This window comes from Lissotriton vulgaris, chromosome 5 (genome assembly GCF_964263255.1).
Source record: "Lissotriton vulgaris chromosome 5, aLisVul1.2, whole genome shotgun sequence".
NCBI lineage: Eukaryota > Metazoa > Chordata > Amphibia > Caudata > Salamandridae > Lissotriton > Lissotriton vulgaris.
The window spans coordinates 751491337-751513689 of record NC_141693.1 but is presented as its reverse complement, the minus strand read 5'-3'; the positions used below and the strand labels follow the sequence as shown (position 1 = coordinate 751513689).

The following is a 22353-nucleotide window of genomic DNA, read 5'->3' as shown; positions in this document are numbered from 1 at the left end:
CGTGGAGCCGGCTCTTTTCTCGTTCTCGGGCGTCTTCGTGGGAGAGGCCCGTGTTTCTTTCCTCCGCTGTGGTTGGGATGGTTTCCGGATGCATATCTGGGATCGTGAGGTCTTCGTTTTGGGGTGGCGTCGCTCCTGTCTCTACCCATGTTTGCAGGGCCTGCTTGAAATCGTCCTTAGTGTTTAGCCCAGTGGTCGCGATACCCAGGTCTTTGCAGAATTGTTTCAGTTCTTTGTGGTTATAGTCTTCCAGCCGTTCCATCTGGAACTCTGCGGTCGATCTGGTTTCCTTGGTAGTCATGTTCGCAGTGTGTTTCTGTCAGTAGTGGGCGAGTCCCTCTCTGTACGATCTCTCGACTCCAGGATACAACTCCCAACCCATTCCAGGGCTGCCCCAGATATAGGTCTGGAGTCCTTTGATGTCCGGACCCTCGCACCTGGGGGTCAGAGGGGCCGGGGTGAGAGTGTCCAGACACCCAGCAGGAGGGTGGAGCCAGTGCACAGGGAGGCCGGAGGGCGATCGAAACCAGGCGTCCGGGGACGGCTGCAGGGCCATCGAAACTCCTCTCCTCCTTGATCCGTCAAGTGGCAGTTTTACCCCCTGGTCGGATCTTGGTGCCTCGATGTCGGGGTTGGCTGGGGCCGTGGCCGAGGTCGGGCCGAGGCCACGGGGCCCTGACGGGGAAGGCCCAAGATGGCGTCGGGCCTGAGAGGGTAGCCCGGGATAGGGACCGGGTCAGCAGCGTGGGGCGAGTAGGGGTCGCCATGTTCGGGTGGGGGAGAGCCGGGGGTTGCCAGAGGTGGCGGAGCTCAAGAATGTCAGAGGGGGTATCTTCAGCCCGAGGGGCAGGGGTCGATGTCGTCCAGGGCCCGCCATGCAGGTGGAGTGGGGCCACGCCAAGAGGCCGGTTCCAACAGTATGTTTATGGATTCCCAGAGTGAAGCAGAACTGAAGAAAGTTTTCAAGCCCCACGTTAAGGTGTAGTGAAGCAGTCCCTCACCATTTTGAGTAAGGCGATAGACCTGACTAACCGCAGTATGTAGGGCTTGAAAGAACACTTAAAAATGATGACATCAGCGATCGGTCATTGATTGATGACAAGCATATGTTTCTTCTGTCATAGCTTGGACAACTTCCTCTTCGAGTTTGAACAGCAGGTGGGAAGGGTCTTTTGAGAACTTGACACCATGTTGACTCTGTGTAGAACAATTAGAGCAGTTAAGCGTATGATTTTTGCTAGGGGTCTATGATCCTCGGAGATCCTTTTTCTACGGTTTGGAACTAAAGTCCGAGGTATGTGGAATTACTGCACTGATTAAACAATTTCACGTCAGGAAAACAAAGAGCACAATTAGCTGCCTATTTAAGGCTGATTATCACAAAATGATGTGGACAATGATTATGTAATATGTAATCATTTTCTTTCTCTTTTTGTCTGGAATCAGTAAGAGAATTAATTGATTAATTAAACACCTTTTCCACATCAAGTACGTATGTGATGGATAAATGTATGTATGCTTTTAAGCAGTTTAATAATTGACACCGGTATTATACTAGATAATAGGTCACTGGTGGAGTGTGTACATTTTTTACAGTTAGAATTGTCTACTGACTTAAGTAAATAAAATCACTAAAAGGGGAGTTCAATTCTACCAGGAAAATGGCCTGTTAGTCTACTTTCTGAAAACAATCCTCACCTGAAACTGCTAAACTGAGCAATTATCACCCTATCACTACCTTGACATTCATGGTCGAAGTCACTAAAAGTTTGTTCTCCAATCAAATCATCCCATATATATGAAGCTACTGTTTCCAACGACGCTTCTGTCTGGGATACAGTATTGAAACTGGCCACTTGTATAGCTTGGCTGTTGTACCTTGCATTCTCGAACAAGCATTAGTTATGTCACTAGGTCTGGCTTTTAGTGTGCAAATGCATGCAAACACAGGCGTTCATAAATGACATTTTCATGCATGGCATGCACAAATGGTATTTATCAAAGAGAAGTCCTGCCCTGTTGGCCTTGCTGTTACTGGGACACAAAACAGATAAATTATTGCTTTCTTTAGAAAACTCACATAGGAGATAAAGAACTGAATGTGAGAAGCAATGTGATGATTGGGTGTTCATTCGTGTCAACATCACATGGAGTCCTAAAAGCCTCCGTCCTCTGCACTGTGATTTTTTTATGACTTTAAGAGAGCCAGGTTTAGACCAGGACTGTGCACCCAATAACAAGAAATGCGGTATCTGATGATCTCCAAAGGATTTGACCCATTGTCCTTCTCATGGAGTAACTTTAGGTTGTTTTCAGTTCATGAAAATACCATATTTGAAAGTGCTGCGGTTACTCACCAGTCTGTTCCATCCACCGGTTTTCCAGTTCCTCCCAGGCCACAGAAACACCCGTAGGTAGAGTAATCAGGGACTGCATTCTTCCCAGTAACTTTTTTAATCATGTCAGCAAAGTTCCAAAGAGCTCCGTGAGCCACAAGACAAACTGCAAAGAAACGAAGATGACACAGTCAGTTTGAATTCATCAAACAAAATGCCAGTACTGCGCGTTGAATTAAAGCTGACAATAATTGAGTTCAGATTCCTCAATTACAAAGACCACTCTTTCAGTCTGACTTATCAATCATGTTTCATTTATTTAGTTTTTTCTTCTTTCATATTTTTTATTTTTAATTTTTAAACTTTATCAAAATTGTTTTTTGGGGTTTTTTTCTAAAAAACCTAGCAACATATAAGTAACTCCGACTGGGTCAAATATCTTTCACAATTAGTGTACAAATAAATCAAATTCTTACTCAAAACATTGGTGAAGGAACACACAACATTGAATGGACAACAAAGAAGTGCACTTTATAAACATACACAAGACAAGACTACACAATTCATTAGGTAGTGTGGGAAAAGGGAAGACCAAGGACGATGTACAGGATGTGTATATGCCCTGCGTTACTCCTATTTTTGAGAGCAGGTGATAACACCTCCACTAGATGGAAACACACTGTTAAATTTTTGTCAAAACAATAGACCATCAAAAAACTTCAATTTTTATATTACAATAAACAGAGATTGGTCTATATAATCTGAAAAGGAGGTCGACGCGTTTCGAATCCCCTTTGATGATGGGATTCTCATCAGGACCATGTGGACTGAGTCTGGAAAAATAAATTAAAAAACATACTGTAAGTCATACTGAATAGCAACTCTCGACTTTACATTCAGTCCTGAACACTCAGCTCATACCTGAACCTTCGTGAGTAGTGATCAATCTCTGGAGGTAGGAGGAGGATAGGCTGTAATTTAAAGGGGGGGAGGAGTTCATAAGTACATGTCATAAAAAAGTGTTTTTTGTGAGCATCAACATAATCATGATACTCACTTAGATGTATTGTAGTGGAATTATCCTTCAAAAATCCTCCGTTGATTTTGTTTTATTCCAAAAAGTTGGTTCGAATGGATCCTTATGCAATGTTTTTTGTTGTTCTGCAAGGGAACAATAAAGTTGGATGATCCATGTGAAATTGTACATTATATTTAGCACACATTTTGGCCAAATGCATCCATTAAAATGAAATTAGCTGCTGTAAGTACGTCTCTAGCATACTCCCGTTTCAGCACATAATTGTTTGGGAGGTTGAAAGATACAAACTTCTGCTGGAGCCGTGATGTGAAATGAAATTCCAAGGGATGGCGCGAGCGGTCTGTTTAGGGTCGCGCTCCTCGTATTTAATCGGATGGTACTGTGGTATTTAAATCTTGTTTACGATCGTGTTCGTAATAATACATAGACGCATGCTCTAGTTTTACCGGAGTGTTACCGTCTGCGGACACTTGTTGAAGCCATTTATGCGAGTCCGTGAAGTCTCGCTTGCTTTGTGCTTGACGCTGTATGCTTAGTTACGCTTTCCTTCCTTCAAACAATCATCTTGGCGCATAAGTTATATCGAATGTTTAAGCGCTCAACTTGTTTATTTGGCGAGTCTTACCTTAGTTAGACATCAGGTGTCCTCCACCGGCGTCTCAATCCTCTGTCGGAACGCCTTGCAATGGTTCCGGTTGAACCGGTTATTGTAGAGATTAGTTCCTGGTCAGCGGGATTCTGGGAAATGTGGTCCAGACAGATTTTAGTGTTCAGAAGTATTGGAAAATCCTATTGTTTATGTGTCACAGATTATATAATTCAGACATTTCATTTAGGCCTCGGGTGGCAGATTTGAATTTCAAGATGAGCATAACTTCTCGCTGTCTTAATTTGGCCTCTAGGTCTGCGCCTCTCCGATCATGCTCCACTTTGGAGATCACTGTCCATCTTAAGTCCAGATCACCATGTGATTCGTCAATCCAATGTTGTACTAATGGGGCTGTAACAATTTTTCTCTTTAGCCTTGATTTATGTTGTGATATTCTCTGTCTCACTTCCTGATTTGTTTTTCCTATGTACAATTTGTTACATGGGCAAAGGATGGCCTAGACCAGGTTTCGCGATTTACAATTTGTGAAGATTTTATGTTTCCACGAGATTCCTTCATGTTGGAATACACTTCCTTCAATTGTGGAGTTACAGCATAGGCAGGTGCCACATTTTTTATGTCCTGTAACTGGAGGAAGGTTAACATATTCTTGTAATGTGGGAACTTTTGTTCCTGGAACTGCTGCTCGCACGATTTGGTTGGCAATACTCTTGTCTTTCTTGAAAGCAAAAAGTGGTGTAGACATCAACTGTACATCTATATCTTTAATCAGGTGCCAGTTCTGGCGGATGACTTTTTTAAGAAAATTCGATGATGGACAAAAAGTTGATACGCAGACTGTGCGCTCCAGATTTTTCTTTTCTTTCTTTTTAAGAAGTTCTTCACGTGGTGTCCACCACGCTCGTTTAATGGCTTGTTTAACCAATTTAGATGGGTACCCGCGGTCCATTAGTCTCTCTTTTAAAACATTCGCATGATGCATGTATTCATCCTTAAATGTACAATTTCTTCGTATTCGAAGGAACTGGCCGATTGGTAGATTTTGTTTTAAACTTCGTGGATGATTGCTCGAATAATGTAGAGCTTTATTGCGATCAGTTTCTTTCCTGAAAAGTGTGGTGACTAATTGGCCATTGGTGCAGTAAACTTCAACATCTAAAAAGGAGAGTCTTGTTTGTGATGATTGGATACTGAATTTTATGTCTCTTGTACGGTTGTTTAGCCATTCGTGAAAATCAGAAAGTTGTTCGCTTGTGCCAGACCATGTGAAGAAGATGTCGTCAATAAAACGCACCCAGCCGCCAATCCACTGTTGGAATGGATTGTTATTATGGACATATCTATCCTCGTATTGGCTCATAAACAAGATAGCAAGCTCCGGGGCGAAAGGACAGCCCATGGCTACTCCTTTTATCTGGAAGAAGAAATCATCATGGAACTTGAAATAATTTTTAGTCAAGGCCATCTTTGCTAGCTCGAGTATGAATTCAGTTGGTATTTTGAATGGACGGTCTCTTTTATCCAAGAAGATTTCAACAACCTCTAGTGCCTGGTCTTGAGGAATTTGGGTATATAGTGAAACTATGTCCATGCTCACTAGAAAGTCTTTGTCTTCAGTGAAAGGTAAGTCCTTTAATTTATTGAGAAAATCTGTTGTATCTCTCAGGAAGGATTTGACTGTCTCCGTGAAAGGCTTTAGAAAAAATTCATGGAACTTTGAAATTGGCTCGAATAGCGAATCACACCCAGAAATGATTGGACGGCCTGGCGGTGATTTTGCATTCTTATGTACCTTTGGCAGTACATAGAACAGAGGTGTATGTGGATGTTTATTGACCAAATAATTGAATTCTTGTTTGCCTAAGAAACCTTGTTCAAAGCCTCTGTTCAAGATTTTACCTAATTCATTTTGGAGTTCTATAGTTGGATCAACTCGTGTTTTCCGGTTGCACTCAGTGTCAAGTAATTGTCGATTAGCTTCTGCTATATATTCATTTGTTCCCCAGATGACAATGGAGCCGCCTTTATCGGCTTGTTTTACTATAATATTCTCATCATTTTTGAGAGAATAGAGCGCTTCATTTTCTTCTTTAGACAAGTTGGATTTGACATAGTAATTCTTCTTTTTTTCTTGAGACGCTATTGCCGACAAGACTGTTTTCTCAAAGTAGATCACTTCCTTTGGAACTTTAAAAGCTGGTGGCCAGAAATAAGTGTTTTGGATAAAGGATTGACCTTTGTCCCTTCAAAATCTACGGACTTCGTCAGAATGAAACTGGAATTCATTGAGTTCTGTAGGAAAATCCGATTGATTTCATTTTTTTCAGACAAAGAGATGATATCCCAAACAGAAACCACTGGATTAAAGAAAAAATCTACCTTCTGCCCACGTATCTTCCAGATACGTCAGACTTCCTAAGAAGCCTAACAATTATTGACATGGAATCGATTGCTGAATGGACTATCTGCACAATTGATGTTACATCATTGTACACATCCATACCACACAAACAAGGACTTGAGGCAATGGAATGGGCATTGATGAAAGGCGACAAACCAGAAGAAGTTAAATGTATGATAATTCAATTATTGGAATTCTGTTTAGAAAACAGTTATTTCACATGGCAGAATGAATTTTACATTCAACTAAATGGCACAGCGATGGGATTTCCCGGAGCTTGCATCTATGCCAATATTTTTATGGCTAAATTCGAACAAGATTACATCCTGCAAGATCCCACATGGCAAGAAGGCATTGTGTACTACCAAAGATATATAGATGATATCTTTTTAATTTGGAAAAAGTCACCGGCAACACTAGTACAAAACATCCAAAGTTTGAATATGGCGAACACTCGTATTCAATTTACATACAATATGCACACAGAAGCTCTGCCGTTCCTAGATGTGATGGTAGAAATTAAAGACAAGTCTATACACACAAGTGTAAACAAAAAACCAACTGATAAGAATACTGCACTATTTTTCGGAAGCTTTCATCCTGCAAACTTGATAAATAATCTGCCAGTGTCCCAATTCATGCGGATAAAGAGAATTTCATCTGACCCAGTGACTTGCGAAAGAACTCTGGAAGAGCAAAAACAAAAATATTTGGATAGAGGATACCCAAAGAAACTACTTGAGGCACAAATCGAGAAGATTAAAACTATCCCTAGGAATGAACTTCTACAAAAAAAACCTAAGAAAATAAATAAAAGAATGGTGTTCGTATCTAAATATTCTACAGCATCTTGGGATATAAAGAAAATAATTAAAAAACGATGGGATATCCTCCAGACTGAGAAAGACTTTGGTTCACTATTTCTTGAACAACCATTGTTTGCCTATAAAAGGGCCCAAAATTTGAAAGAACTACTGAACAAACCCAATAAATCTATGGGCATCATTGAAGAGTCAAAAACTTTCAAAGGAACAACAAAATGTCACAATTGCAAAAACTGCAATAATATAATACCTGGGAATATAATATTGCATCCAAGAACAGGTGAAAAAATTCCACTCAAACACAACACGACTTGTAATTCAGAGCATGTGGTATATACTATCAAGTGCCCTTGTGGACTACTATATGTAGGAAAAACAGACAGAAAAATGAAAATACGACTATCTGAACACAAGAGTCGGATAAGGAACAAAAGTGTGACATCACCATTGGCTCAACACTGGATAGAATTGAGACATTCAATAGCGCAGTTAAGATTCCAAATAGTCGAACAGGTTCCACAGAGGTTAGGTGTAGACAATGCTAAGACCCTTCTCCAAAGGGAAGCCTACTGGATACGGAGATTACAGACACTAGTCCCTTATGGACTTAATGACAAAATGGAGATGATCTGCTTCATATAAGCAGAAAGAAAGATGGAGAGTCCTAAGCACCCGGACTTCAGACCCGCGATGTACTAAATACAACCCAGATACAAAAAATTCAAAAAAACCCACTTACTACAAATACAAGACACCCACTGAACACATAGGTTGTAAATACCTAAACTACACTGAGAATTTATATTGTAAATAGGTAAGCAGTCGAGCAGCATTCAGTAATGAGAAACAAATATGTACCTAGCAAACCAGAAATGTAGGCTGTGCAAAATGTTTATTTGATGTCATACAACCCTAATAATGTACTGTTGATCTATTATTATTTTATGGTTTCTGTAATGATTGTAATACACCGGGGCACTTTTAAAAGTCACTTCGTTAATTACTCCTCAATTTTTTAGTGAGGTCCTTTTGATAATGGCTATTGTATTGAAAAACTGAAGTCTTCTACCAAAAAACTAGGGCATTTTCAAAAGGTATTTCATTATCTGAGTAAGTTTCACTAATAATATTCTCCAGACCTCTTAATAATGGCCGCCGTGTCAAAAAGCTTAAGCCTTTCTCTATAACCTTGTCTCAAACAATTCTTAGTCCTTCAACTATATTGCTGGTCGAAATTAAAAAAACATAAATAAGGGACTCAAAACTTCTAACGCGAGCATAAACAACACAGAGAAACCTCGTTCGGCAAGCTAACAAAGATTACTCGGTAAGATGAGAAAAGCCTAGCGCAACGCGGTGGAAAAGTAACTTTAGCCCCAAAATAGCGTTCAAACGCCATATTAAAAATCTCTTTCGTTTTTTGTTTATATTGCAGTTAGCTGCAACATTACAGATACCGCGGGACCGAAGCCTCACAGCGTAGGACCGCAGGTGATTATTTCGAACGCGAGTACACAAAGGCACGTTGCATTTACTCTGCAAGTAGCCATAGGACATTGAAATTGTATTTTTTAAATCTTTATGTAGGATACTGTAAAAGCACGAAGCTGACGAGAACAGAGTCTTCGAGTTGATTCTCGTAAGGTAAACACCCGTTGTCATTTTTAGCTTCTCCTTAAAGGTAAATCAACGAAAGTACTTCTAAAATTCAGTTTTCTTTTTTCCAGCATCACATAATTCCGCTTCAGATAGTGAGACCGACGCTACATGCCTAGGCTCGCAGGTAATTCATTTAATCCATAAGAAATAAATATATTTAAGTCATGAATTGGAAAGTCATTTCAATAAAGCTTTTTTTGTTACAAACAGGGAGACTACTATATATAAGAACGTCATCATAATACCCTCAGGTGAGCGTTAAACACCCTTTGGGTTCATAATAATAATTCATGGAAATAACCTAAATGATACTAAAACAAAAAAAAACCTTATTCATTTCAGATCAATTTTTTTTTTAATCAAGAAACAGTTGAATACAATAACTCATGTAAAAAATGGAGTAACTGTTCTTTGCAAGTAGTGCACTTTTGAGTCCTGGCAGCCAGCAGGGGCCAGGCCCTATACATATGGACCTGGAAAGGGGCATCCTGGGGGGATCGGATCCGATCATGGCAATAACGGCCAACAGGCACCCAGACGCAAAAAATGCAATTCTCCGGAACACAAAAACGGCGCTACTAAGAGTAGAAAGAGAACTAGAAGTCAGCATCAGAGGTTCCAAATGGGAGTCGATATGGCACAACCCCAGAGTAACATACAAAGGGAAGACTCTAGACAACAAAGAGTGGTACAGCAGAGGCATCACAGTGCCGGCACAACTAGAAGCAGGAGCCAACGCACTCACTTACAACGCACTACAGCAGATGTACAAACTACCAAACAAGGAATTCTACGAATTCCTAAAAATCAAAGCAGCCATCACCAAAGCTAACCTTGCGAAACACAAACCCACCATTATACAGTACCTGCAAAATTTGAACAAGATAGGCCACCAAACTGCGCAGATTTATAAACTAATCACACCACGCACCACTACTCTAAACAACAAAACAACAGCTTTCTGGGAAGAAACAATACAGAGACCGCTAAACGAAGACGAGAGGGCTAGACTATGGGCATCGGCGTCCAAAAACAAAGTAACCCCACAACTTGCACAAACGAAATACTGGATACTACACAGGCTAGACTGGACTCCAGCCAAGCTAGAAACAGTGGGGGCAAGCGAAAGCAGCACTTGCTGGAACTGTCACAAAGCAAGGGGAGACTTAGCTTACATGCTATATGACTGTACCAAGGTAAAAAAAATTTGGAACAAAGTCCACGACTTCATAGACACGATCACAGGTTGACAGACACAGCGAGGCCTAGGAAGTATAGCCACAGCCCTCCTAGCTCCCTAGCTTGACTCCAAAGAAAAACGCGAACTAGTCAACGTTCTGCTCACAGCAGCCGTCAAAACAGTCCTGGGGAACTGGAAAAACACGAGCAAAGCCACCTTCAAACGCTGGTTCAACTGGGTAACATTCCTACGGGGGGCAGACAACATCACCGCTACACACCAGGCGGCGAACCACACTGCAAGGGACGACATGTGGGAAGCTCTTGATACCCACCTGACCACCTGAGGCAGTAGACAGTCTGCACACCACCCCCCCCTTCTTCTTCTCTCTCTTCTCTTCTCTCTCGGGGGCTCCACTGAGCCAACAGCACACAATTGTCGGAACTGCCAAGAAATTTGTCAAACGGCCTGTTTATTTTTCTGTATATGGAAATTTATTTTCAATAAAAATATTTTGAAATAAAAAAAAAGAAAGTAATTGAAGTGCTTGTAATCTGTGAGCAAAAGTAGAACTACATTGTGATGTAGTGTTCTTTAAAAAGGTCTCTTCAACTCATTCATTCCAAAATAGGAACATGGTTGGGGCAGTCCAGATGGGCACATGGAAAGTGTTTCAGATCTTGCATGATTAGACGGAGGAGACCTGTTGGATTGTTTTTTTTTATTACACCTTTTAGCCTCCAATCTGATGGTGCATTGGCTGTGAAAGTGACAACAGCCACTGGAGACGGTGAGCTTGTGGGTCTTATAAATGATGCAGCTGATTTTGGAGAAGGTGCAAGCCAGCAAGCGGAGCCAATGCAGATGCAGCAGGATGAGGGTTGATGGGGAATAACAAATACATGTTGTTTGGCTGTTATATGTTGCTATATGATGTAAATGAAGTTAGAAGGCCAATGAAAGGTTATAAGGCATTTATTATGCACTACAGAGAAAAGCTGGTGATCCCATCAGAAAGGAGAGAGCTAACTGACTGGGCAGAACACAGTGGAAAATGACATCAGGAAAATGGAATGTCAAACTTAAAGTGATAGAGCAAAACATAAGTGGAGAGAATACAACATATCCTCTTCCCTTCGTATGGAAAAAGCAGAAGAAAAAAAACAAAACAAAATACAAGCACATGCTCACCGTTACAGGGAGAAGTCTTATTTGCAAACAAAATCATGCAAGTAACCTGGAGGTCTTCTAACCCTCTGAACTCTACCGACATTGGTCTCCTTAGAAGGAACATCACGGCTACATTCGGCCTTGGCAATTCCTCCAACCTGGGATGTACTCAACTGTATACAGATATTCTTGAATCCTAGCAGCGAGTCTAGCTAACCTCGCAGAACCCTTGCCGGCCCCACCAGGTGACAGAATTTTAACCAAAGGTTTGTGGTCTGTCAAGAGCGTAAACTTAAACCCCCACAAATACATCCTGTAATACTCGCAACCCCACGCTGCGGCTAAAGCTTCACGCTCAATAATAGAGTAGTTCCTCTCAGCTGTTGTGAGCGTCCTTGAAGCGAAAGCCACAGTCTTGATCCCAGACTCATGTACTTGAGCCAAAACCGCACCAACACCCACAGCACTGGCATCCACAGTCAAGACTGACCTACTGTCATGTGCTTATCTAGGTTCCTGATCGATACTGTGACCTTATGCCCCTATTCGGCTATAAATCCATTTATTCCCTATATTGGCATAACCGTTCAAGTGCGATTTTCTGTAAAGTCATCTCTGGCCTCACACGAGCAGAGCCACAAAGCCACATTCCAGCATGACTCTCTGCTACTTCCTTTGCGACCAATTAGTGCAATGACAGAGCAGCAGTCACTATCTGATATTCCTAGATAACACTCCGAGTTCTTCAACAAGATAAAAACTTAGCAAACCTGGAAATCCCCGCTTGCTATGTTTTGATTAGTAATAGAACTCTAATGAGCAACTGATAGCTGCCACTTCCTAGTGACATCTTTTATTGACGTCTTATGTCCAGCAAACTTGCGTCAAACCCGGCACCTGTCAGGTATAAATATTACCAACGTTGCCTTAAGCAAAGACCGAAGCTAGCTGCTGTTGAGCGGTGCGTTGCCTGTTGCTGATGCCAGCTGCCTGCATGACCAGTGTTGGTAAAAACTAGCACTCTGTCGCTGCAGCCTGCTATCCCGTGGTGGTGAAGCTACTGATTACCATTATCGCCGCTACAGCGCGAACTGTGGTTCAGTACGCTTGGGGAGCCGTGCAGCCGTCCTCTGCGAAGACATCCAGCCCAGCTGCCCGCGGACGCTGTCACCCCTCCTTCCTCCAGACGCGCTGAGAGAAGCCGCTGCCTTTCTCGTGCAGAGAAATCCAGTCCCGGCGCTTCCGGTTCACCCTCGCAGGTGACTGGGATATCGAGAGAGACCCCTGAAGGAGATACCAATCCTCCATCATTCTATTCAGAGGTATGGTGTTGACTAAACCCTTAGAAGAGAATTCTTGAAACAAACCTTGGCAAAACCAACTTAACTTAAGCTACTTACTTACTCCCCCTTCTCACGTGTTAGGCTTAGGTCAGGCACACCGGGGTAGGCTTAGTTAGAAGCACCAGTTGAGTATGTTAGCCTAATGTATATATGACTGTATATATGTTTTATTACTTTTAAACCATTGTATGGCTAAGAAACCATATCAATGCTTTTACAGTTCTATTTCGCTATTCTTATCTTACTGTACGTACTTTTTATAATAACAGTTATTGCAATTGTGGCAATACATTTCTCTTGTACGAGAAGAAAGACTGTTCAATAAATGTTAACCCTTTATTGATAAACGCCCGTCTCTCTATTCTCTACATATTGTGAAAGTAAACTGCACCAGACTGACTGAGTGAAATCTATGTCTATTGTTTCACACGACCCTAGAGATCGACTCTTGATCTGAGGAGCAAAGTTGTCATGTTGCACGGTTGTTGGAAAACTGAATCCCTTCTTGTCTGTGCCAAGGAAGCTGATCACTTCCTATGCAGAGAAGAAAGTTTCCAGTGACCTCTGAGCTAGTTGGTAACACAACCCAATTAAGTTTAGCATAGTCAGTGGAGGCCTGGAATATAGCCAGTTCCACGTCGATACTACTGTTTATGTTATTCCAATGCGCAGGGCCTAGTGGGAAACTAGGAACTACACTACATGGCGCCCAACGTTTGGTAAGGCGATAAACTAACGTAAGACTTGTAGAGTAACTCAGTCGTGCATATTTCACACCCCTTTCTCCCGTAAATACTCCAATAGACGTCTGGAGTGGGTGAAAGGTTAAAATCCGCCCGACCTTAGTAGGAAGAGATTCCTATGTAAAGCTCTGGTTTATTCAACGTTGAAGGATACAGTGTTCCAAAATATTGTGCATCTAATCTTTGTCTCCTTGGAGACCCACTCTGCAAAAACTGCATTTATACAATGTCAGTAGAAAACAACGGCACCACTGGGGCCGCAGTAGATGCGACTCAGCAAGGTCCCGAATACACAGACCCGGGTGCTATTATCATCCCGGTCCAGTTAAGAAGATCTATAACTTTAAAACTTATAGAAAACGGACTGCCACCTCAAGGTGGTACAGTAATTTTCGTGATAGAGGCTCACGAGTATCGGCAGACAGAGGTATTCTATTCATGGATAAACTTTCCAGCGGTAAACGCTATAACACAAGAGTTTCACTATTACAAAATAGAGGAACCTCCGGATGAGTACGCCCCCTTCGAGGAGGTTGAAATTCCACTTAAATTTCAAGAGCACCTGCTCTGGTTTAATGGCGCCCTAAAACATAATGATCACATAACTAGGCTCGGTCCACTAGGTAGACCAGGAGCCACGTGGCCGGTTCTAGCCAGCTACACACCACATCCTGACATTATAAGAATGTCTAGAGAAGAGCTGTTAGCACAGCTAAACACATTAATAAAAATACATAGGCAATTAGTCCAATATGTAATACGGACTGCAACAGTCCAGCCAGCTGTTAATTCACACCAGCTGACCCCTCATCAGGGGAACACAAATAAAATTACACCACAGAACATACAGTCATGTCTTGGTAAAACACCCGTAAAACGGGAACAAATTCCTTTCTGGTTAGCCCAGAAAATCACTCAAATAGAGGCAGTATTTCCTGATACTACCCCTATTGAGAAACACAGAATCTTGACCATCTGCCTTCCTATGGGAATCGCACCACACGTGGAGGACTGCGACACTTGGGGTACAGTCTTTGCTTCCATTTACACAAAAACACACGGTGTTCCGTCTATGGCGGTAATACCAGACGTGCTAAAACAGATTCAAAATGAATTCGGTCCAGAGCCAGCTTTAAATCTAGGTATGAAATTACTGAAAGACTTCAAGCAGGTCACGGCTATATTATTAGCCAATGTAAAGGGAGAAGCAGCATCTGTGGCGATTCGCCAGAAGTTGAGGGAAACAGATATAAAAGATCCTGTTGAGCTTGCAAAAATCATAGAAAAATGCTATGAAGAATTAGGTAGAGACAGCTTGGGTGGAAAACCAGTTAAACCCCAACTGCTCGAAAATCCTGAAAAATTATTTATTAAAAATAATTTAAATACTCCTAAAAAGAGCTGGGATGGAAATAAACAATCCACTCCCAAGGAAAAAGTTTTCCAGTCCAGAGGAAGGTCTCCTCGACGGAGGGAAAGAACTCCGACTCGAGAACGCCAGTCTCCCCAACGGGAGCCCTCTGAGAAAAGATATAACCTTAGAAATAGGGATAATATAAAAAGACCTGATAGATATCAAAGTATTGATACACGTCCCTCTCGATCTCTTCCACAGAATTCGGAAAGAAGAGGACGGTCAGACCCAGGAGAGCACACCAAGTCCAAAGACAAGGAACCTGCTCAAAATAAGAAATCTCAATTTCAGAAAAAGAAGGTAGCCAGTATTAGAGTAATCAACCATGCCGAGAATACTGAGGACACAGTTGAAAAACGGGGAGTGGGCATTGACAATGTTGGACAGTGCAGCAGAAATCAGTATAGCGCGCAAGAACTTGATGAGTCATCTGGAGACAGTGGACACGAATGAATACATTCAGGTTGAAACTGCCGACGCCAGACTTAGCGAGCCCCATAAAATATACGAAATAACATTGCGTATGGAGGGTGATAAGACTAGGAAAATTAAGGGTCTATTTTGGGATAAGCTCTCAAAAGGCTATGATATTCTGTTAGCTGAAAAAGATTGGCCCCCGGAGTTTGTCAGGGAGTGCCCTCGTGGCGAAGAGGTAATTATGCCTGCCTTCTCGAATCACATACCGATTCATAAAAAATATACATATGCAAGGAAATGGGCAGTAGCCCAGGCACCTGCATTGTATAAAAATCATGTAGGATGGGATGAGGATTCACCGCCTCACAAAATCCAGCTAAAAAGTGAACCAACTGCCCAACGGCAGTATCCCATAAAGCAAGAAGCTAAAAAACAGGTCAGGGAGATCTTAGATCAACTTGAATACCAGGGGGTGATTGAAACATGCACCTCTCAAATGAACAATCCTTTGTTTCCTGTTTCCAAGCCAGACAATTCATATCGTCTAGTTTTGGACTACAGACACCTTAATACATGTTGCAAAACTTTTGCAGTACAAAACTCGCATAGTGCAGCCCTAATGAATAACATAGTTAGGAAAAAATACAAAACAACATTAGACATTTCTAATGGTTTCTTTTGTCAAAACATTGCACCAGAAAGCAGATACTTGACCGCTTTCTCCGCATTTGGGTCGCAGAAAAAATTCTGTCGACTCCCACAGGGGTTCAAGAACAGCCCAGGACTATTCTCAGCTAGGGTAACAGAGTTACTACAAATCTATGATGATGAAGCATTATCTTACGTAGATGATATTTATCTCACAGACGACGACTTGGATACTCACTTGAAAAGAGTGAACACCATTATACTTGGGTTCGCAGCAGAGGGTTACAAATTCAACTTTAAAAAGTCCCGAATTGCCCATCTGACAGTACTGTTTTTAGGGTACGAATTATCAAGTGAAGGGAAAAGCCTAGCGGACAACTTCTTAGAGAAGTGCGCTGTACTCCAAGCTCCAAAAACGCTGAAGAATTTACAATCAATACTAGGTTTTCTGAATTTCGGAAGAACTTACATCCTAAATTACGCAGAGAGGGTTAAACCTCTCTACGAACTAATTAAACCTGATTTAAAACAAATCAATTGGACTCAAAAACACACAGAAATTTTGAGATCACTGCAAACAGACATGTTAGCAAAAACAAAATTAGAGACACGTGACAACACACGCGATCTTGTAATCCGAGTCATCCCAGGAAGATGCGGATTCACGTACCTGACCTCTAATGAGGGAGAAAAGGTACCAATTTCAATTAAGTCTCACTTGTACACACAAGCAGAAAAAACATTCAGTCGCACAGAAAGAACTGTGAACGCAGTACAAATAGCATTAGCAAATGAAAGAGAACTAGCACACGGCAAACGGATTAATATCCTTACAGCGGAATCCGCCTTCGAAGCGCTATTCAGCCCAGTAAACCTGCCTACAGTGTCACTGGATCCGAAATGGATACAGTGTATAGATTCTCTAGGAGCGGAAGATGTGAAATACTATTTCGCCCCGCAATACAAAGAACTGAATGATTTAGAATATGAAGAAGAATATCCTCTGCCAATCGAAATCCTGCCTCTCCCACAATACGCCTGTATAATCTACACAGATAGCTTTGTACAGCATTTCAACGTAGAGAGAAAATCCTACGATGCAGCATGTGCGATCATTAAATGTCGTTGGCTGTGCGGTAAAATCAAACCGAAAATAACAAAAACTGAATCAGTTAAGTACTGTTCGGCTCAAAGAACTGAAATCAGATCTTTAAAGATGGCGCTCGAAAATGCAGAACGCGAATTCCCCACACTTATAGTGTGCGATTCTCATTTTTGCGTCAATTCTTTCAATAAAAAAACTGCAGAGTTGGATCGAAAACGACTACAAAGATGACACAGGTGCCACAATAAAGCATAAAAAGCTCTGGAACGAGGTAGCTCTTTTACACAAAGAACTACAAATGACTCACGTGATTCACGCACAGAGTCTTCAACGTGATGGCGTTCACGTTGCAGGGAATTCATTGGCTAATACAGCCACCGCGGAAGCAACTAACCCGGCTTCCGTAGCCACAAAAAAGCGTACAGATAAGTATATAGACGGGGAAACCATGCTGGCAGTAAGAACGACCGTAAAAGGCGACTGTGCAGCACTACCCGTAAACTATCCACTCAATTATGCATACATAATCGATGCAAACTCCGTTCCGTTTGCTCGAATCCCTGGAGTGGGGGATAGAGTAATTCCAAACACGAACAGGAGAATATTTTTAATAGCAGACGCACATATGGGTTTGGGTCTTAGGCACAGAAAGATTAAGGAATCACTGACTGAATTACAATCAGTATTCTGGTGGCCGGGAATGAGTGTAGAACACCAAATATATGCAAACAACTGTGAAGACTGTAATAGGGATCGCAGTGGCGAACCTTGCTACCGGCTACCAATCAGAAAGAGCGTAACGCTGCCTACACCCCATCCTGCGTCCTATTAATAGTTAAGACGAAAAGCACTTAAAAAATGAGGCCACCAGCACTCGGCTGACGCCTAGAACTGTTATAAAAGATTAGCGAGTCCATATCGGCATATACGCAATTACCACGTTCCATTCTGACCAGGGTCCTGCTTCAAGCTCTCGAGCCTATAAGAGGGCCATGGCTAGCATGGGAATTGGGTTGCGGTATTCTTGTCCGTCGCACAAGTGTGGTAGAAAGAAAAAAACCGGGACATAAAGCAATCTATAACAGCGAAGGCATTAGGTTCAGGCGCTGGGTGGGTCAAACATTTAATAAGTGTCCAGACTAGTCTTAACAACATGCCAAGAAATTCTCTGAAAGGTTTCAGCCCATACGAACTATTGTTCGGAATAAGAATGAACGTTCAGGACCTCGATAGTCAGATGTCAGTGGTACAAAAAGAAACAAAGCAGTTTGAAGTAAAAGACCGTTTGGCTGTTTTACAGGAACTGAATGAAACAAGAAAATCATTAAGCAACATAAAGTTAAAGCAACAGCCAAGTACCACTGACGAGGCACCACCCGCAACAGCCCCAGCAAGGCCTGTCTGGATTCCAAAGATTGGGGATCTAGTCAGAGAAAAGATCGCGGTGAAGAAGGAATTTGGGCCTTCTTACAGAAAAGCAGTACCTGTCTTGGCAGTCACCGGAACAAGATCAGTTGTGCTACCGCCCCTTGCTGGTAAAAAGGAGAACAGAATCGTATCCATCGATCTGGTAAAACCACAAGCATGTGGCCTATAATCAACAGTAGGCCCAGTGGACTCCCAAGAAACAACAGAATACCCAAACTTGCAACAATCCAAGAGGTTCAAACTGAAAGACTCATCACATTCGATCAGCCTGCAGTGCACAATGAAGGACTATGCAATAATGCCATGGAACTCGTGCCTCTTGAAACACAGATTGAAACAGTTCGTCAAGAAACAACACCAGTCTACAATGATGTGGCATCAGAATGTGCTACCGAGAGACAGATTGAAAGAACAATCCCATCAATTGACAGAACTGCCTCTGGTTATTTCATCAACTTCGACAACTTCTCTGAAGATTTTAACGACCCCGAAGTGATGCCAGAAACAAAAAAGTATTCTAAAGAAAATACAACAGGACTCCTTCAACAAATCAAAGAACTATATCTGGATTCACCGTTGATTGAGCATTGGATTATCACAGGGGTATTCATACTCCTACTATGCCTAATTTTAGTTTTAATTTTAGGGAAGTTCATTACAATTGAATGGACACAGCAAGTCAGAACATCAACATAGTCCTGAAACCACACAGATCATCCCACGTGAAGAAAAGAGAACTGTCAACAGTAAATGTCACAGCAATTCCAATACCTGGTGGGGTAGTATGGGAGAAAACAGACTATGAGATCTATGGTCCGGTCGAAATCCTGAAGTATCCTCATCAACTAAAGGTTTCCTTAAGTGACTTTGTTACACCTAGTACATTCTCTGATGATTGGGACTTTAACAGTATTAATGACATGATGTCTGATTTAGTAATGTCAGCTAGATTCACAGATCATGATTATTTACAAGGTTCATCTAGTTATGAGCAGTTATTCTGTTACACCCACTATGGGGATCATTACTTGCATAAATCTGCACAGCCTAGAAATGTTTTTATGTATAACCAATGGGAACATTGTGCTACACCACCTAAAAGCAGTTCTAGAGCATTTTTTGAGAAATTCAAATACTTTTCAGGTTTTAACACCAGTGATGCAGAAACGTTTTATTTCAAACTGTTAGATAAAACAGGAATGAAAACAATGCTGACAAATTCTAAATTGATATATTCAGAAGCATTTTATGACAAAATGATGACATTTGGTTTTGATTATTGGAAAAATAATATTGAAACGAAAACAATTTGGGGTACAAAAGATTGGCAGGTGCAAGGCTTAGAAGCACTATTTAGAACCTGCATGATACCAGAACAAATGTTATTTTTAAATGACACTGTACACCAAACATCTTGTCTTGGCCTAGCTAAGAACAAAGAAATGAAAACACCGTCTATACCAAAGCCAATAGCTGAAAATGCAACTGCAGATAATGAGTTAGACGTGTCACACATTTTACATTTCAACAGAACACATCCTGATTGGAAAAAGTGGTTAATCTGGCCTACAGACACAAATAACTGTCAAGATAGATTCCTGAATAAAACACAGGGTTTAAAAATGACCAGATTAGACTCTAGATATTCCCAGAGACAACATCCAGGAATAATAACAACATACAGTGTAGGTAAACTCTGCCTAGAATGGCTAACTACATCCACACTGGCTGAAATTAAGCAACACTTGTCTTTATTAAAAGATGGTGCTGATTTGCGCGATTTCATTCTTGGACCACGCAAACAGCGTCAAAAGCGTTTCATAGCGACCAGCATCTATGCTGCTTACAACGAGGCTTGGAAAGTAAAGCAAATTGAAACTGCTGAAAAGATACGAGAAATTGATCGTATTAATTTGGAGAAATCACTTTCTGTGGTAGACAATGGGTTAATGACTCTGTCTTCCAGAATATATTCTTTGGACAATATTGTATCCTCTGCCTTTGATGTGATAGACAGAGATTTGCTAATGTTACAACATGGCCAATCTCAATTACGCTCTATTATAGAACTAGGCTGGACGCTGCAAAATCTTCGTTCAGGCTATGTGCCTTGGCGTTTAATTAAAACAACGTCATTGTTTTCCATTTTTAACCTTACTGATAAACAGATCAGTTTGGCACAGAAAGGAGCAGACTATACAATCTTGAGCATCGAGAAACTCGAGCGATTACCATTGACAATGTCAGAGAGTCCTGTCATTGAATGGATAATACACTGAATTATCACAATTCCGATAACAACTTTCCGATTTCATAAATGCCTTGAATACATACCTGCTGGCCAGTATGAACAATTGGGTAAGGGATATGTAAAATCCGAATGGAAATTACCATACACTCATTCTTGCTATAGTGACAGCGACAAAAATGTATTTCTTAGTGGTGACAACTGTAAACACTCACTAAGCGGTATACTTTTGTGTCAGGGTATTAATTTACACGGAGCATGTGATGGAAATTCAAACAACCTTTCATGCCACCAGCTAGTCACACCTGCAACTCAGATAGAGCCCTTCTTTATGCAACTCGCAAACGGGAGTTACATTCTAAGAACGGATCACAGGTGCTGTGGCCTCGCGCCCGGACTAAGTTATCTAGTAGAAGTAACGTCCATGGTCAAATACTGTATGCAAGCATTGTTCCCGAGCGGGCCTCCAGACATAGTGACTCCCCTCTGGCCTCGTCTGAATCTCTATTCTATACGAATTGATACATTAAGCAAAATGAAATCTGTGCTTTTACAGACAACAGTGCCTATAACGTCATCTAAAGAGACGTATGATCTTCTAGTCGCAAGGACGGCTACTGAGGTTCATGACCTTTTATCAACAAATTGCCCCGTGCATTTCGTACAAATGCTCGAGCAACTCCTTAACATGTCTAGTGCCACGAGCATCCCAGGCATATTTAAGACAGTCTTTACAGGACTGCTAACACCCTTCCAGGCAATTTTGGGAATCTTTCCTAATTTTGTGCACTCCATCTTTGGTGGTATTCCACTATTTTTTGGACTCATCGCAGGGATTCTATTTTTGACCCTCCTGCTACGTTATGGCAAGCCTCGGCTCAGACATAGCTCCCATGGGAATGGAAGAGACAATCCTAGCAATGCGCTACAGGGACAGGATAACTAACGTCCTCGGATTGGCCAGGCTGAGAGATCTAAACATGACCTGGTTCCTTTCATTCAGACCGATATGGCAAAATTGCATTTTACCTGTGCTACGGTGTATGCTTTGCGGCGAGGAATGCGTGTTGGACATCTGTCTTTCACTTCCATCAGCAGTACCAATGGACGTCGATACTTTGCTAAGTCCAATAACGGCTCACGCATTGTGTTGTCCCCAGCGGCTACCAATCCTGATGACGGCATTTGTGGAGACTCCTGTACTACAGCCAAGTGGTAACAGTGGAGCGAGTGACAAAAGCAACATCACCCAGGTACAGCGAGCTGTGAGCATTGCTGCTCCCGAATATGATGACAGCAATCATTCTCACACCTGCCAAGTTTCAGCGCTATCTAATTTGGTTGAACTATCACCTGATTTTGTAGACCAATTCTTTGCGAGCCTGTCTGATACGATGTTCTCACCCATAGAGAAACAATAACTTTTGAAAAGCTTTCCGACACACAGCGTTCCTATGAACTCTGGATTCGGCCTTCAGTTTTGATCAACAAAAAACTGCCAGGAGCTTTGGTAAAACTGATTTTTCTTTGAATTGGACAATTTTTCAAATATTGACCCTTTTCTTTTTTGGCACGAACAATTCTTTGCTTAACGTAAAAACTATTCTTAGAGAACAGAAGCTTCACACTTCTATTTCTAAACACATCTAGAGACATAACAACATAACACCAGCCTCTAGCACACATATTATTACAATGCATTTTTATGTGATGATTTATCTCGCATTTCTTCTGTCAGAGATACTTCATGTGTAATTCTTGATGCATAATCGTTCATTGATTTCATAT

General features: G+C 41.6%; 1 protein-coding gene across 1 annotated transcript in view; it reads right to left on the bottom strand.

Moving 5' to 3' along the window:
* Window positions 1–22353, bottom strand: part of LOC147711502 (phospholipase A2, membrane associated-like) — a 90993-nt gene that overhangs the window by 20299 nt on the left and 48341 nt on the right. The window contains exon 2 of the mRNA XM_086922193.1: window positions 2358–2502. Within this exon, the coding sequence (XP_086778319.1) occupies window positions 2358–2502 (145 nt within the window). The remainder of the gene's footprint in view (window positions 1–2357; window positions 2503–22353) is intronic.